General features: G+C 35.4%; 1 protein-coding gene across 7 annotated transcripts in view; it reads left to right on the forward strand.

Annotated features, from left to right (window-relative positions):
• NBEA (neurobeachin) overlaps positions 1–19,070 on the forward strand; it is a 506,572-nt gene that overhangs the window by 105,289 nt on the left and 382,213 nt on the right. For all 7 annotated transcript variants that reach the window (XM_057410438.1, XM_057410433.1, XM_057410439.1 and 4 more), the window contains exons 6-8: positions 1,186–1,312; positions 10,664–10,783; positions 13,465–13,611. In XM_057410438.1, coding sequence (XP_057266421.1) covers positions 1,186–1,312; positions 10,664–10,783; positions 13,465–13,611 — 394 coding nt within the window. The remainder of the gene's footprint in view (positions 1–1,185; positions 1,313–10,663; positions 10,784–13,464; positions 13,612–19,070) is intronic.

The following is a 19,070-nucleotide window of genomic DNA, read 5'->3' on the forward strand; positions in this document are numbered from 1 at the left end:
TTTCACCACTTAATGTTACTGTGGAAAACCTAGTAAAAACACTTGATGAAAATGTTACAACAATGAAATCACTTTAAAAATATTTATTGTAATAATATGAAATTATTTTATAACTCATCTATATTAAGGAAAAAAAGAAAGTGAATTAGTGGGCTATAGGAGTGTATATATAAATGTTGAAAATTAGTTGTGTCATTTTTTCTTATACTTGGCAGGGCTTCTTTTCAGAACTTATGGATGAAGTTCACCATTTAGATCTTGTACTTCAGCCACTGCTTATTTTTATAACCTGATTGTAACTTTAAAAAAAAACAACAAACTGACTAAAAGCTGCATGAAGTGTGCTCCATAGTAAGGATAATGCCACAACAAAGACTTCTCTTTGTTGTACCTTTTCAGAAAGAAGTGATATAGCTCTAGATATGGACTTACCTTGTTAAAAGTGCTCTGTTTAATGTCATGCATGAGTTTTTACCAGCTACCTTTGAGAATGTTTTTTAAGAAGTCCAGAATTTGTCTTTATAATGCTTTTGCTTTCAAATATAAGTAGAGAAATATATGAGCTTTCTGCATTATCTGTCTTTATGATATTTGCCACAAGAAAGCTGGAAACCCTTACTAAACTTACTTTGTTAAAATTGTAGTCCTTTATCAATTTGACAAATGAAAATAAAGCCACAAAATCAGATGATTAAAACTTCACAGATCATTAGCCTAAGTAAATCACAAGTCTTGAAAAAGAAATTCTTGTGCATAATAATTACCTTCAATGCAAATTCACATGACATACTGGCCACATTGTTCTCCAACCCCATAAAATTGCGAGGCATCTCACATTTGTTCTGTGATTTAACTTTTCTTTACAATTTTAAATGATGATGAATTAGGAAACTAAGGGGAAAACCTGATAGATACAGTATTTGCCATCTTGGATTTTTGAAAGGAAAAAAAACCAAACCCCAAAGTACTGATTTTTAGGGTGTAAGCTAGAATCAAGTAAGTCATGAAGGTTTGTAGTTCCCCTCCAGAGAAATGGTGTGGAGAGAAGATTTAAAGGAAATTAAGTTCACTGTTCCAGGTACTAATTTCTTTTTTTTCTCATGGCAATTTAAAGGGATATTTGGACTTTTTTATCATACAAGAATTATCCTTTTTCCAATTTCGTTAATAATTTTTTTTTTTCAGTTTCCGCACTAGCAAAGGTGTTGGGTATTCTGCTCATTTTGTTGGCAACTGCTTAATCGTTACATCACTGAAGTCAAAAGGCAAAGGTTTCCAGCACTGTGTGAAGTATGACTTCCAGCCACGCAAGGTAAGCAAAATGGTATTTACAATAGAGACTAACATTGAAAACGTGACAAAGTGCTTCTGGAAAGGGCTAAAAGTCCTTTAGTGCCATAGTGCTACTAATAATTTCTTATTTATAAGTAGCTTCTCTGATGGTCATGCAAAGTTTTATGTCAGTTACAGACCAGAATCAGTTCAAAATGTCATAATTTATTAAGTAACACTTCTATGAACTCAACTACTTAAAAATACTGCTTAGTTAGCTTCAGATACAGAAGAATTCTGGGTACTTGTAAAAATGATTCTATTTTATTTTTAAAAGGCTCTATTTTATATTTAAAAGGTCATTATTCTATTTATGAACATTCTGTACTTTGTAGCCTTGGTGCCAATGTCTGAATCAATTTCCTGGCAATGTTAAAGTTTTGTTATCTGTTGCTGGGGAGCATAAGGCTCTGAACTTCCTTCTGTGTCAGTGGTGTTTTGGGATTTCTCTTTTTTTCGTAGTAAATCTTGATTATTTCTCTACATCATATTATTGTTCATTTCTACTGTATGCCTAGTAGTCCTAGGAGAACGATGATGCTGCTGGCTTCAGTATTTCAGTTAGTTAACTGGAGCACTGACTTTTCTGTACAGTGAGCATTATGTGTTTGTCATTGATAGCAGCCTTGTATATGTTTTGCTGTGAGGCTTATTTCTTTTTTTATGGCCTTAGAATTTGTATATTGAATTTCAGTGCTTGTTTTGTTTTGAGAAACCAATCTCTTAGGGAGGGAATGCCGTTGTTCTCTCATCAGCTTTATGTTATGTTTTTCTTGGTATGTATTTGTGATTCAAAATCACTGATTCTAATTCTGTCATGTAGCTTTGAGGTCATTTGTGATGTTTTAAAACATAGTAATACCTTTCCAAAGCGTATTATTCAAAGATGTATTAAGCCTTATAAACACATACCTGCTGGCAGTATTGAAATGAATCAATTCTATTTTGCAAATTTTATTTAATTTTATAGCTAGAAAAGTTTTGATGACATTTCTGTTTTCTCTTAAAGTAGCACATCTGATCAGCAGTAGTGATAAACTCAGCCTAGGAACAAACCGAATTGTTACCTTTTGGATTATGTTAGCTTTTGGGACCTAGCTGATCATTTCTTTCCTGCATGATGAAGAAGGCTGCTATCTTTCATATCTTAGCAAAATATTATTTTGATAATTTTTATTATGACTGACTAGTTCTCTTCATGGCATCCCTGGAAAATTTTAGCTCATGTTATTCTACTTAAAATAGTTCATTCTTAAATGCTAGTATATGTATATCTCATTATATGAGTATCAGTTTCAAATCATAATCTGCTGATCTGATGAAGTATGTTCAAATATAACTCCTATATCTCAAAGGTAGTGTTTCATACACTTTGGGTCATATATCAGATTTGGAAAGTGTTTGAAAGAAATTTTCTAGAATATATGTGCAAGTGGTTTGATATGATGTATATATTTTCCCTCAATAACTTGGATGTAAACATACGTAGGAAGGTATATAACACATAATGGAGGAAAGAAAACCTGTCAAATAGAATTCTTGGCTATAACAAGTCAAAACATACCCTGTTTAACATGTTGATTGATTTTCTTCATGTCATTTAGGTGTTACATTGGTTCCATTGTGCAAGCATTGAATGTGTATGTATGTATTAAACAAAAAATATGTGTCTGTTTACAAAGCAGCTTACTGTCCAAATGTGATCTTGAGAAGTGTGATTTTTGTCATCAGATGTACTATTTATTACCCATTTGCTTATAGGTATAGACATTTCAGCAATAGCTTTTGCAGAAGCACCATCCTCATTAAACTTATGAATAATGTTTTTTAATTTTTTTTGTTGAAACACAGTAAAATTATTTATTCAAGCCACCTGGTCAAAAGCTTTATGTAGGCAGATCACAGAGATACTATGTTCATGTGAAGATCTTCCACTGTTACCTGTATGATACCATTCACAAAATAGTATGTATACAGTATTGATTTAAAACTTTATGATGTATCAAGTGGTTACTTAAGGTTTTAATTAGTGTGTTTTTACAACATTATAAAGGCAAGTATTTATAAAAATACATGGAGAAATTTGGTTATCATATCCCCAAATAGAAATTGTGGCTGTAGTATAACAGATTGACCTCTCAGCAGAGCTAAACTAGGTTTAGCAGTGTCGTGTTAAATACGTCTGTACTTTTGGGACTCCAAAGTGACATTTTTATGTATTAGTAACCCCCAGTAATTTTCATTTGCTTCACTGAATTCCAGCCTCAGTATCAATCCTTGTAAATGTATGAACAGGAAAGCACTGTAGTCAAGAACAAATAGGTTTTTTTTTGGTGTTTCTAATCCTTTACTAATAGTAGTATAAACTGAAATAAGTTCCATATTTTGGAAATACTTCATGTGTGATACCTCATCTCTCTTAGTGTAGTGCAGTATGGAGTAGGAATATGACTTACTCAGCGGTGGGTGATTAAGTTTGAAAGATTTCAGCAGTATGAAAAATGAACATGCTGTTATCTAAAGTGTGTTTGAGTACCACCTAAGGAAGCTCTTGTTATAGCAGAGGCATGGTCTTGGTGCATTTTTGAGAAAATTCTATAGGGAAGGAAACTGTAAGATGAACTTAAAAGAAAACTGTATTACCGGCTTTGAAAATAAAAAAAAAGAAAAGAAAAAAAAAAATAGTTTTCAATTAAAACTTGAAGAAAAATTGTGTGTGAGATTATACAACTTGGTTTAGTTCACTGTGTAGTAGTAAAGTCCTGTAATCCATGTTCTCAGATACAGAATAGAAGGGAAATCAACAAAATGCTTGTATCACATCAGCAAAGACCATAAATGAGAAATAGATAATAGGAAGTTATAGGACATATGTATGTGCTTGTTTCTAGATATCTGAAAACAGATATAAAAGAATCTGGAATATCTATTTTAAATGAATTTATTGACATAATAGAGGTATCAGAAACTTTGTTGACTTGACCATCAGTGGAAACCCATTTCAGACTATACTTCCGAGTGAAGCTGGGGCAGGTCTTGCCAATAGAGTGATGCCTTGTATTCAAGACTTAACCTAATCAGATAACTAAGTTCATTGTGACAATAAATAGCGGAGTTTCTGTGTACGGAAAATCTGTGACTAAGTAGGAAAACCACGCTACTCATATTGTTGTTAGCCGCATTATGAGGATGGTTACAGGATCTGTGATGAACTAGCAAAGATAAGAAAGCATACTACTATAAAGAAGCTTACTTTACTTTGCTATATACTGAGTGGCATCTTATTAGAACAAAAGTTCAAACTTTTAAATACCAGAAGCATTTGGATTTATTTTGCTTTGAAACTTCTAGAACTTTAGACATTGACTCTTGCTTGATTTTGTCTTGAAAAATGCAGAACATGCTTGGATATGCAGGATTTGCTATTTTTATTTCAGAAGGAACTGCAAAAAAGCTGCCTTTAGTTTTTAAAAAAAGGATAAAAAAAAATCAAGAGGAGCAGTTAAAGATGGAGGTGTTTGATAGTGCTAGAGAAATTTCTAAATGCAAAGATACTAACATATAAGAGCAAATATACCATTAGTCAAAAAAATCCAATAGCAAGTTTAAAAGCTCCCCACAATGTACCTGTGCATAAGTAAATAGCAGAACCGTTGTAACAAGTTCTTCAGAAGGGAATTGTATCAAAATTAAGAGTACTTAGAAAAATATAGGTTATAGCAAATTGCATGTAAAATGATAAGACAATTCTTTTTTTGAGTTCATAGGAGCAATTAGATGACTAAGGCTTTATAGGAGCCCTTGAAGCATATAGTATCATAACAAAAAAACTAAGTGAATTAATAGCATCATTGTTTACTGCAAGATGAGTCAATGGGGATGAGTCAGAGGAAATTGAAATGGCAGAAGAGGTATAGAAATCAATATGAGAGATAATAATTCACTTCCAGGACACTGAGCACCCCAAGTTCCAAAGAAATCTGAATATGAAATTTACCAATCTTTAAATTGTGGTATATAACCTCTTTTGTCAAACACATGGGTGATGGAAAATTATACACGTTTTAGAAAAAGGCTATTCTGATAATTAGAATTACATAGTATCATGCGTGATATCTTAATCATTAAAATGGAGTAGAAGCTAGAAAAAGAGAAAGAATTATTAGAAAGCATATAGATAAACATATTGAGGACAAAGCAACCCATTATTGCACTGGAAATCTTGTCCCCTACATCTGTTGCATTATTTCAAGGATTCTTACTATACGTAAGAACAGATTTGTGAGCCAGTTGGTACATGCTATGTTGATTTCCCAAGAACTTCAGGAATACTTCTCTGAAAGCCCTAAAGAAGTTATGCTATCATGCAGTAATAGAATTTATATTTGTTAAAATACAGGGATGGAAGGATATCAATCAAGTGAGTAAGCAGGAATCTCAGAAGGACCTTTATTTTCCTGTCAATAAGACTGCATTAAGAACTTAATTCAGTGGTGCTTGTCATCCTCCATTTTAGGAAGTAGCTGCGAAAACCCATGTTACTCATTTTATCTAGATTGATCCTAGTGACAAATATGACACAAAGAGTAAACCATTTTTTAATACCTGAATATTTCCCTGGCTAAAAATAAATTACAGTTTAAGATGTAAATCTAGGTATTTCAAGTGCAGGTTGGCAAAAGAGCAATTTTTTTTACTGGGGTAGTTACAACAACAAGCTGGGGTACTCTGTGTGCATGTGTATATGCACAAGTATTCAAGAGAAAAAAAACCTCAGGGTTTTTTGTAGAGCTTGCCTTGTGGGTCAGAGTAACAGAAATAGGTAGCACTCTGACAATGGCAATGCTAAAGATCAAAAAAAGAATTGCATGAAAGAGAGGAGACTTGGTCTAGAAAAAGCTGTCTGTGAATGAATACTACAGGCATTTGTATAGAAGCACCTGAGCCGAGCTCTGAATGAAGCTAACTCATTAGCTGGAGTGGCTGAAGTAGCTTTGCATTGCTCTGAGCATTCCTTACAGGTGCTGGCATCTGACTGGCAGGGATGGATCACTGCCCCCTCCCACAACACATCTAGTTTAAAGCTTTCTTGACCAGCCTGGCAAGTCTCCCATCAAAGCAGTTCTTCCCCTTCTTTGTCAGAGCAGCCCCATCAGCCTCCAGTAGAAGACCTCAATTCTCAAATCAAGTCTAATGGTTTAAGTAACCAAAACCCTGAGTATGACACCACCCCCTAACCATTTATTAACCTGCCAGATCCACCTGGCCTTTTTAAGGTCCCCCTATGACTAGGAGGATTGATGAAAAAACTGTCTGAGCTCTAGAGCCCCTAACTGCCTTTCCCAGGGCTCTGTAGTCCTTTTTAATGTTCTCTAGGCTACTGCTATCTATATCACTAGCACCCACATGGACCACAGGGTAATAGTAGGAGTTACGGTAGACCAGGCAACCTCTCTGCAACATCTCTGAGCCAAGCCCCTAGTAGGCAGCACAGCTCCCTCGAGAGTGGGTCGGGCTGACAAATGGGTGCCTCTTTGCCTTTCAAAGTAGTCACCTACTACTATGATACACTGCTTTTTCCTCGATGCAGTAGTAGTGATCCTCTTTACAGGTGTGGCAACTGCTTGTTCCTCCAGTGTGGTGAGAGTTGCCTCGTTAGCCCCCTGCAGAGCTGTGAAGTGGTTATAGGGTGGGACATCATGTTTTGGAGGAAGCCCCTTGCTTTTAATTGTCCTCTTCCTCCTTTTTTATTGTTGTTTTGTTGGTTTTCGTTTGCCCGTTTTTATTTATTTATTTTTTGTTAAAAGTTCTGAATTTCGTGATTAACACCCTTCTTCTTTCTTGTATTCACTATGGCTATGGTGGACGCTCGTGGCCCCTGCACAGATTGGGACTGGAGCAAGCAGTTCAACTCCCTTCCAGCTTCCCTGACATCTCTTTCTCTGTTCAGTCTCCCGCAGCTCAGCCCCCTACTGCAGGAGGGCCTCCACCAGAGCGCACCGAGTGCAGCCCTGCTGGTTGTGCACCCTCCCCTCAAGAGGCCAGTTGAGGCACTTTATACACTCTGAGGTCTGTACTGCAGCCTCCCTTCTCATAGGTTCTGTTTGGGTGCCGACACTGGCCACCGCCAGAGCAGCCAGTGCAGAGCTCCCAGAAGGTGCCCTGGCCGTGAGGTGAATAATCACCTGCCTGCGCCAATTGCCGCACCACACTCTGACTGCCTGCCCTGATGCGTGCTCCTGTTCGCTCTCATCCCCTAGAGCGGTGTTTTTCCTGCTCAGGGCTGGTGCCGTCCCTTCTGGTGCCACCCCCCTGTGAGTCACTGCATGCGTCAGCAGATCTGTCGGCTCCTGGGCAAGGTCTGATGAGGCCTTGAGGCTCCCTCAGTGGTTCTGGCTGCTCAGGAGCCAGGCTTCTGGACGCTGAGTTTTCCCCATGCTCGGGTGCTGAAGTCATCCTCACCTCGGCAAACGACATGGTCTAGGGCGAGGCTTCCCTGCCCATGTCAGGGGAGTTAGAACTAGATGATGTTAAGGTTCTTTCCAACCCAAATCATTCTCTAATTCTATGATTCTATGAATGGGAGTTAACACAGAAGATAAAAAAAAAAACACACACAGAGAAAAAAAAAAAAACAAAACAGAAAACAACTATGAAAAGTAGATTATATCATTTGCCTAAAGTTTGACACGGCCACCAAAGCTCTCCCAAAATAGCGTGGCTCATTTTAGTTCCTTACAGGCTCAGTGGACCATGTTTCAACAAAAGTAATGAACTATTTATTTCCAAGTGGTGAGTCATCTGTTAAGCTTAAGTTTACACACAGGGACAGTCGTACAAACTGGTATGTTGTCAGAAATGTTCGCACTGTGAAAAAGAAAAATCACAGATAGAAGGTAAATGGAAAAATGTGGAGATTATGGATGTCAGCTGGATTCTGCTAGAAAAATGTCAACTGTAAATAAGAATAAATCATTATAAAAGTACAGCTTTGAATAGTGCTATTGCAAAGACTGCCTGTTTGCTGGGCAGTATTGAAAGTATTTAAAATCGTCATCACTTGGTGGAGATTATTGGTAAATTAACCTTTGAAGGAAAGAAGACGGGAATTTTTCTGTTAAGACATTTATGTTAGGTGGCTTGGAAGCTTTGGAAAAGAAGTGTTGATGAAAGCAGAGCTCTAGTCGTGTGGTTTGCACTTGGTTTCCAATTAACATAGGCTCCAGTTAAACTTATAGGCATTGAGTTACGAATATTTTGTTGGATTTATGGTGGTGGTTCCTTTCTGAAATAGAATGTGCCTACAAATTGGGAAATAACATTTGGTTTTTTGAGTTGTGGGTTTGTTTTTTGATTTTTTGGGGGGGGAGAGTGGGGGCAGTGTCCTACAAAAATTCCTTGTTCATGGTTGCTTGAAAAAAAAAAAAAAAGATTGGTCACTTGTGACTTCAGAAGCCAAAGCTGTAGCAGTACATGCTTAATCTAGTATTGCCCAGTAAATGTTTACTTGGATATGCAAGAAGTGAGATACTCTTACGTACTGTTGTATTGTTTTTCCCCCTTCTGTTTTAGGTTTGAAGGAGGGAAAAATAAAAATGTATTTTTAAAGACCTGGAAATAGATGTGGAGAAACATTTGTTTTCTAGTATATATATATATAGATATTATAGATATGTAACAGGATATAGCTCAATTTGAGAACTGCAACACAATGATTTTTGTAAAAATACAGTTTGCTGCATGCTTTTTTTTATTTGTAATTCTGTGCTCTGTCTGATTTCAAAATCAACACGTGAAAACTTTATGCTTTTATTTTTCTGTTACAGATTTTTATATTAGTATGCTCTGTATCTACCTACCACAGCTCAGGCAGCGAGTCATCAAGTGACTTATTAAAATAATGCCCTCAGGGATGCAGTCTTTCTCTGCTTTGAAGAAAAGAGACTTAGCTGAATGTAGAAATCAAAAGATAATAATTGAAACAGATACCAAGAAGGGGAAGCCAAGTAAATTGTAAATTATTATTCCAAATTATTAAAATATGAAATTATGTTTTCAGGGCAGATGAGCTTACTTTTTCAGTAAGGTTGGAAAGGAACGTGTTGAGACAGACAAGTCTCATCTCCTGTTCAAAGAAGGGACACCTAGATCAGGTTGCTCTGGATGTTGTCCAGTCAGGTTTTGAATATCTCCAAGAAAGGAGACTCACAGTTTTCCTGAGCAGCCTGTGCTAGTGTTTGACTATCCTTACTACTTACTGCCACCCTTGTTACTTATGTTTAAAAAGACTTTCCTGTATTTCTCTTCATGTCTATCGCCTTTTGTCCTGTCACTGGATACTAGTGAGAAGTTTATGGCCGCATCTTTATCCCCTGCCAATCAAGTAGTAATACACATAGATACAATTCCCCTGAATCTTTTCTTCTTCAGACTAAACAGATCCATATCTCAGCCTCTTCTCATATGTCAATTACTTAATAATCTTTGTGGCCATTTCTGGACTTTCCGGTATGTCCACTTTTGTCTGGTTTGTATATATTTTGAAATAGTACAGATGCCCATTATAGTTAAGTATGAGTTGATTTGCAGATCTTAAGAGATTTAATTTACACTCCTAGTCTTAGATGAGTTTTAAGGTTTGGTTTTAAAGGAAAGTGAAGGTTTTCTTCTTGAATTTACTCATCATGAACATAATGATTCCTGTTGAACAGGTTATTTGAAAGATTACCATAGTTGTACTTGGAAACATTTTACTGTGATGCTTTCTTTCTTGAGTATATAATGGATTTATAATGCCATGGCAATTGTCCAAAAATTAATGAAATGATAAAGAATAGAGGAGGAAAATCATATGAAACAATCAGGCTGACATCTGTAAACCAGCCTGTAAAATTTGCTGTTGTGATTTCTTTTCCTTTTATTTAATAATTTCTGACAGAGAGCTATGATAAAATGGCAGGTATGTGGTACAAATTTGTTAAGATAAGTGCACATAGAACTAGATTTCCCATCAGAACTCAGTGATGTTTTGTGTAACAGCATTTAGCGTTTAGGTTAAGTTGCACTTTCAGGAATGGAAGTGTATTAAACTTTTTAATTATATGTATGCATTTTTAGCTCTAATCCCATAAAGGGTTTCAGGCAGGTACATCATTACATTAAGGCATGGTTCTGCTGACTGGACTTGAAGTTCCACTGACTTGACTTTTAATTTTATGAGTTTGCAAGGCTTCGTCTGTAAACTTTATGAGACTGGTCACTGCTATTCATTGACTTTATGTTTTATAGCATGAAACGTGCTGCTGTATACTGATTTTCCATGTCTTTCCAGTGGTACATGATAAGCATTGTACACATCTATAATCGATGGAGAAACAGTGAAATACGATGTTATGTGAACGGTCAGCTGGTATCCTATGGTGACATGGCCTGGCATGTTAACACAAATGATGTAAGACTTGATTTTTAACTTTCTCATAGCTTGTTTTTTTAAAGTAAGTTGAAAAATAAAAAAGGTACTTTTTTTTTCTTTAGATCTTCATAAATTTTCTTCTTTCTTCTTTAGTTATGTTATAATAAAATGTAAGATTATTGATTTTATATGACAATGTTTTTTGAATATTGGGAAGTTCTTGGTTTTATTTTGTGTAGCTATTTTAATGAAATTTTCAAAGATTTTGTTTGGAGAGACTGCTAGAGATAGTATTTTCTATATGTGATACTATATAGAGGACAACTAATAACAATGGATTAATACTTTTTGTTAGAAAAATGTGATAGGGTTATGGATTTTACAGATTTAGCTTGAGAAAAGTCTTTAAGAAAAATGGATTCATTCTGTCAAATGCATATAATGTATGTAAAAGTACTCATTTTTGTACTGCATTAAGTTCTGTGTTGGATGCAATAGGAAATACTTCTAAAAGATTTCCATGCTTTTTTGTGTTACCAAACATAAAATTTTAAGTAAGTTTTTAAATTGTAGTAGAACTGAGTAGCCTGACCTGTGATCAGAGTCATATGGGTTTAAGCACTGTACAAATATAGTAAGAGATCATTTCTTCTGTGCAGAGTTTACAATTTTAAACTAACAAGGTAGATAGAAAGTCTGAAGAAGTGTCAGGAGTATTCTAGTATTATGCAAAGTCTGAAGTCTTGCATCTGTCTTCCAGTAATAAGCATATTTTGCCTTTAATTGTTTGACTTGACATTAGTAAATAGGCAGTTGACCAATATTAAAAATCTTGCACCAACTTTTAGGGTATTAATATTTAATTAATATCGCTGGCAAATGCAGTTTAACTACTACAAAATTTCATTCCTTTTAATACTGAGCTGTTTTCTTGGGTAATAAACTTTTAGAGAGATGTTCTCCCTTATTGGCCATCCAAACTGATTAAAAGGTACTGAGAGACGTAAAGTTGCATAGCACCAGGCAGCTCAGAGCAAAATCACAGTGATCTATTTGTCCCACAGGCAGAAAACCAGTAATTTTTACCTTGAGAATATTGCATGTATACCTGTATCTATTAATTGGAATGCATTCAAATTAACAGTATATTCTTACAGGAAATGCATCAGTTTTTTAAGTACAAAAAAATATATTTAAATTCTCTTAATGAAATCTATATGTTTAATTTTTTTATTTTTATTTTTCTCCCTTCTTGTACTTTCTGCTTTGGAACATTTGGGAGTCTACACCTCATGATGCAGAAAATGGGCACTCTTTCTAGCCCGAAATTTTCGAATGGGGAAGGCAGACAAAATGAATTTCATGTGCTTCCCTTCAGCTAAGTCTGTGCTAGACTTTCAGAGGTGCTTGATTCATCAGCTTGCTACACTTTTGTCATTTCTTATTTATGATATAATTCTCAGTTGTCTCTGACTGCCTGTATGGGATAAGGAAGCTCTTTTGTACTTGAGGTAATTAACTGACTCTTGCTAAATTCTAGAGGCAAAGTTGGATTTGAAAGTGAGAATGTTTATTAAAGTAGGAGGCTTCTGCTTGCCAAAGGTTCCCATCATCATTCTTTACTTTCCTGGTAGCATTTCTACTTGAAAGAAAAGCCAGGCCTTTTACTTTTTGCACAGCATGTTTTTTCCTTGGTAATAGAAACATTTTTGTGATAGTTTAGAATGCGATGATTGAAAAGCTAGCTGAGGTCTCAGAGGATCTTGGCTGAGTTACTAATTATATCATGTAGTCTTTTATGATAATTATATTAGAACTTTATTGTTTCATATAAAGGTTGAGTTCTTGTTGAATTTTCCCCAGTTATGAAAAGTAACATGAGAGATAGCATAAGAATTCTCTTCAAGGTGCAGCATATGAGCATACTGATATTTGGTGAAAGATTTTTATTCAGGTAGCCGGATAAAGATCAATGTGATGATGTTGTGATGTCTTTCACAGAATTTTACATTTCCATTGTAAGATAAGAAAACTGTAAAAGGATTTATGAAATAACAAGATCCATAAATCCAAATAGTTTGATTTTTTCATCTAAATTAAATAGGAGGATTTGGATTAAGGCACTGAATGAAGCAGATATGTCCATCACCTGATCTTGGGGTCATTAATGACGTACTATCAGGAATATACAGAAATAGACAAACTTGGATCAGTTGGTGTCCATCAGGTTTAAAACTACAAATGTGAGATAATTAGAGGAAAACCAAATGAGCTAGGAATTCTGGGCGCTGATTTTCAAATAAATAAATACATAAATCAGGTTTATTGCCTTTTTGGCACCTGGAAAAGAAGTGAATAAAAATTACCATAAGTTCAGGAGTTAGCCCTCCCCTCCCATTAATAGGCAATAGGGAAGATTATTTGGTGCTGGAATGTGTTGTCCTAATTTTCTCTGTTGTATGCTGAATAATTAATAAAAAACAAATTCTAACAGCCAGTCATAACAGCATCATAATAGTGACCTGTAAAACATCTAATGCTATGATATTCAAATGAAGTTGTTCACTACAGGAAAGCAGGGGCTGAAGTAATAAATTATTTCTTTATTTTCTTAATTACAATCTCCCTTTATTTTTTGGTTTAGTAGCTGTACATGAATTTTATTTCATTGTATAGTTTGTGTGACTAAACTTTGTTAACATTGCCTCTTTCTGATACAGAGCTATGATAAATGCTTTCTTGGCTCTTCGGAGACTGCTGATGCTAATAGAGTGTTCTGTGGCCAGCTTGGAGCAGTATATGTATTCACTGAAGCACTCAACCCAGCACAAATTTTTGCAATACATCAGTTAGGACCTGGATATAAGGTAATAATGGATCTTAAAAAAATGTAAACCTGAAAAAAGAAAATAATTGATACGTTTATCTGGAAGATAATGTATGCATGTAGGTATTCCTCTTAGGATCATGTAGAGCTATGTGACTTGTTTTCAGCAAAAGAATATTTCTTCAAGTATCTAAACTAACCTTAATTCCCACCAGCTTTTTGAAAGATGCAAGTTGTTTCTTTAAAGCATAGCTGAAACACATTTGTATGTGAAATTTATGACTTTGGATCTTAATCAGATTAAAGCAATTTCATATTTGGTGTACTGAGCACTCGGGGAATGACTTTCTTCTTTACTGTTTGTATTTAAAACCTGACTTAAGGCAGATTAACATTCAGCAAGGCATAATAAAAAAATTTTGTTCAAATGCACAGTTTCAAACAGTTCTGTTGAAGTAAAATTTGAGCTTTTTACTCATGGTTTGTCAGTGACATTTAGGGGACAGTTTGGACAAATTAATGGTGCATGCATAAAATTGCATCTCTAGTGTGAACAATCACTTATGTCTTGGAATGGCTGTGTATAGTCTTATTTCATCAAGAAAAATTACGCAGATACTTTGCAGAAACTGCCTGGTAGAGAAGGCCTGAAAATTAATCTAACCCACTACTGAACGTCTACCATTAATCATTCCCATATTTTCATTTTCTAATTTGTGAAATTTGCAGTATCATCTGAAGTAGATCATCATGTTTTCAGTAGATATCATATACTTTGAAAACAAAAACTTTTTGAAATAGCAAGTAATAATCAACATTTAGATTCTACTAGTACTGATTTGGCGAGCTGAAAAGGATTGCTTTAAATTGTTTGATGACAGCTAACACTGAATGACAGCGACAGTTGAAAATGTCTTCCACGGTATGTATGTAGTATGAGTAGCCAAATATATGTCAGGGTTACTTGGAGAAGAGGAATTCTATTGCGTATGGTTGATGGTTAAAACCTACCTTGAAATTAAAAGTATTCAGTCAGAGAAGAGTGCAAACACCTGTGCAAACAAGGAATACTTTATTCCAAAGTTAATACTGTATTGTGTGTTTGAACAAATATTTCTGTAAATTTTTTTTTAGTCATACAAAACAATGTAATGTAACCTTTTACTTCTTAATAATAAATGCAGTAAATCTTTATGGATTTTTTAAGTAAGTTTCTGGATTAGCAGAAGCATACTGAAGTGATATAAGAATAACACTTTCATTTATTTCAAGAAGTGAAAATTATTATGTAGCATTTTTTGAGCTTTGGAGGGGTTCAGAAGGTATACACGCTTTCATGCTAAATGACATTTCCGGTCGTTACTGCACTAACCTTATTACAGTGTTGTCAAATTAACTTGCTTGATTCGTAGGCTTCTCTTAAATTACATTACTTCACAACTGTAGTTTCTCAGTGATTTTTTTTTTAATATGCCAGTTTAGACAAAATGTAATACTTTAGGGATATTCTTCTTTGGTATATTTTTAGTTTTTAGTTGTGTTTTTAGTTTTTGGTTGTATTCCCAGCACCATTAATGGTCCCTTAATATCTAAAGTAGTTTCTTTGCTTGTCTAAGAATCTGAAAGTATATTTTACTAATAGCCATTAAAAACAACAGGTTTCTAGAGCAGGATCTTGGAAATAACATAGTTCCTTTCTTTAACTTCCTTATTTCCAGCAAATATTCCATGATCTCAGGGCACTGATTGTGGCTTTCACTGAAAGCTTGCCTCTTTCATGTGTCAGTTAAGTTTATTTCTGTAATTTTTTTCAAATTCTATGTGGATGCAAAGGTCCGTCAGTTCAGAACACTTCAGTATGCTATTTCATAGTACATAGGAGGCTCAAATTGCTGGACATTAGAGACCCCATTCTTGCTCTTACCTAGCTTGCTGACGCAAACTGGCCTTTCAAAAACTTTTATTTAGTTCACTACATGTCCTGTTCTTTCTTATTGTTGGTATTGTTAGCCAACTGGGAAAATCAACTGTTCAACTTTTCCAAAAAAAGCAGTTATTCTAGATTTATTGTGAACTCCAGTTATGCCAAAGCTTTTCTCCCAAAGGAGGATTGTTCAAAATACCTGAGAATTTTTTAGCCAATGTCTTCATACATTGTGCGTTTTCTTTCCTATGACTGCTTGTGCTAGTTCATTTGATTTATTAATCTTACTCTAGTGCAACAGCCCAGATTTCTGATTCTTTCAGGAAAGCAACCATCTTATTTAGTGCTCTCCCTGCTTTGCATATGACAAGAGACTGATTTTGCTGCCCTCACGATCATTCGTTGTGTCCCTAGCGTATGACTGCCATTACGACCTCTGAATACAGGGAAATGTGCCTACTCTACCAACATACCAGATGTGTAATAAGATGTGTGTGCAGTAAGCACATATATGTGAATATATGTAGTATGTAATGTTGCAACAAAGTTTAGGAAAAGACAGATTTTGATCTACAAAGAAAAGTGAATTTGTTGCACTTTGTTCCAGCCCCATTCTGTGATGCAGGTAGAAGCAACATATTTTAGGATTAACTAGAGAAACTCTATTTATTTATAGATAATATTTATATAGTTTCATACATACAGTATATGTAGTTTCATATATATAGTATTTATATTATTGATTGCACATTACATACTTGTTAAAGAACATTAGAAACAATTCATAATACTTTTGTGCTGGTCTTGTCAGCATGTCCTCCTGAATGCATTTAGTTGTAACCAGCATGCCTTAATATAAAAAATTATTTATTAAGCAAATAAGTTACTTTGAAATACTAAGTTTTCAGGTGTATCAAAAGGCCTTTTTTTCTAACAAAAAAATTTACATTGATTATGTGAGCAGCAATATTGAAAAGCTGCCACACTTAGTAACTATTGCATAAAAATGACATGTAATCAAACTCTTAAGAGGGGAAGGGAGAAAAATATACTGGCAGTAAAACTATTTGTCTCTTTCCAAATTCATCCATAATTATATTTAGTAGAAACATAGTAGAATTCAGTATTTGATTCCTAGGTTTCATTTGTCATAAAACATGCTCATTTGGAGACTTACAGTTGCTGAAAGGACTTTTACCTATGATGTTGACACTTTTGATTGCTGGAGCTTGAAGAAAGGAAATGAGAGCAGCATTCTTGCTCTCATTGTGCTTTTTCTGCTACCCGTCCTTGTTCCCAGGCAGCAAAGAAGAGAGAGGACCATGTCTCAGTTGGGATCCTGAGGGGCTGATAAACACAGAATAGAGGGGCAAAGAAGGTAATGTGGGAGGGGCAAAGAAGGTAATGTGGGAGGAGCACATGCATCTGAGTTTGGTGCTGGTTTTAACTAGATGTTTCAAAAAGCCCCTAATATCCCTGTCGAGTCTGTGCCACTCCTCTTATCCCTCCTATGCACATTTCAAAACAAGTTATCAGGTTCTTTCATATGTTGCTGCATCTGAGTTTGCCTTTGATCAGTGCTGCGGTATCAGCCTTTTTGTCATGTACAAAGGTTGGAGGAAAAAAATGCATTCATGCATACACATTCAAATACACACAAAATACTCCTGAAAATTCAAATTTACTTAAGCCAGTTATATAGTACGAGAAAATCTTTTATGTTTGATCACTGAACTGTAATAGATAATGAGGTGAATGATAAATCAGAAAGCATTTCTCCTGCTGCTGAAGGAAAAGGGAGAGCTGCTGGTGTTTGAGTAGTGGTCCTGATAGAGCACACCTTCTTTTACTAGAGAGAACAGTGCTGGAGTCATTTTCAGCTCTTTCCCTTCTCCCATTCCTGTAGGAGCAACTAAACTTTATGCCTTCTTTATGGATCCTGTATATATTTTTACCATACAGAGAATATTTTAAAACTAAACCTTTTTTGGTTTTCCATCTTTATGTCCTAGCACTGCTTTTACCAGATCTTAAAATTGCATTACTTCAGTGACCAGTAATTAACCACTTGCAATTTGAGCTTATATGCTTGACAGCCTCTGCTATCCTCCTGTGGTTTTATTTTCCAAAGTTCCTGATATAGTATGCATATACTGAACTGCTTTTCTCTTTCTGAAGATATGCGTTAATAATAAAGAAATATGTATCAGAATTTTTAACCTTTCAATTCTGTTATAATAATCTTTTGGGTGGGAGAAGAGCATTTGCAATTTATGGTCACTTTTGCTGAGATTTGATGGCAAAATGCCCCTGTAATTCTTGTTTTTTTTTCCAAAAAACAAAGATTGATTTCTAACTTACTTGTGCCTGACTTTCAAATAGTGATCTCTGGTAAATTCTTAAGGCATAGTAAAAGCTGAAAATTAAGAGGTAGATTAATGCCAAATTTGTTTAGAAAACTGATTTTATTTTGACTTCATTGTTTTAGTAAGTTATGAATTTTCATGGTAATGAAATGGTGATACAAATTCTGTTTTGAAACACTTTGACATATTTAAGAGAGCAAAGTTATGAAAAACTGTTTCGAGGTAAAACATTCTGAGCTTTGGAATCTGACAAAGCTCAGAGGCATGACAAATTTTGAGGTAAGAAGTGTTTTCATGTGATAAAACATCAAAATATAGTATATACAGAATACAGACATCTTTGGAAATCAGTGAAATCACTCAGTTATTTCTGTCTCTTCAGAAAGTGCACAGAGATTTATCTTTATAGTTAAAAATGACTTCTGGGGGAAAATGTATCATCACCTTCCTCAGGACAAATCTGTAATCTGTAGCAGTCACTTCCCAGTAAGTGAGATGTAGCCAGCCATATCCACACAGACAGCTCTCAAGCTCCAAGCATAATATTCTTTGGGGTTTTCTACTCTAATATTTAGTGTGGCATGGTATCAACACGTTTCTAGATTAAAGCATTTGGTGCTAAGGGCTGAATACCCACAGTGTATATATTTGTGGGGGGTTACTTCAGATTGGTTGTGTTCTGATATTTTGGGCTCAATGACTATCACCAGTTGGAGGACATTAAGTTTCAGCCAAAAGGAAGTCTCTGGATCTGAAGAGCTTTGTACTATGAACAGAGCAGTAAGTGGGGATCACTGGGGAGTTTTCCTACAAAACAGAAACCCATATGCAAATCCCTCATAACCCAAATACAAATTACAGAATGGTTCAGGTTGTTGGAAGGGATCTCTGAAGGTCATCTGATCCAACCCCCTGCTCAAGCAGGGCCACCTAGAGCCAGTTACTCAGGACTGCATCCAGACAGGTTTTTAATATCTCCAAAGTTGGAGACTACCAACTTGCTGAGCACCCTCACAATGAAAAAAGTGTTTTCTGATGTTCTGAGGGAACCTCCTGTGTTTCAGTATGTGCCCATTGCCTCTGGTCCTGTCGCTGGGCACCGCTGGGAAGATCCTAACTCCATCTTCTTTTGCACTTCGCTTTATACATGTTGAAGAGATCCTCTGAGGCTTCTTTTTTACAGGCTGAACAGTCCCATCTCTCTCAGCC

The sequence above is a fragment of the Pezoporus wallicus genome, unplaced genomic scaffold (assembly GCF_028554395.1).
Source record: "Pezoporus wallicus isolate ANWC-B61680 ecotype Strahan unplaced genomic scaffold, APGP_CSIRO_Pwel_v1 contig_1876, whole genome shotgun sequence".
Taxonomy (NCBI): Eukaryota; Metazoa; Chordata; class Aves; order Psittaciformes; family Psittacidae; genus Pezoporus; species Pezoporus wallicus.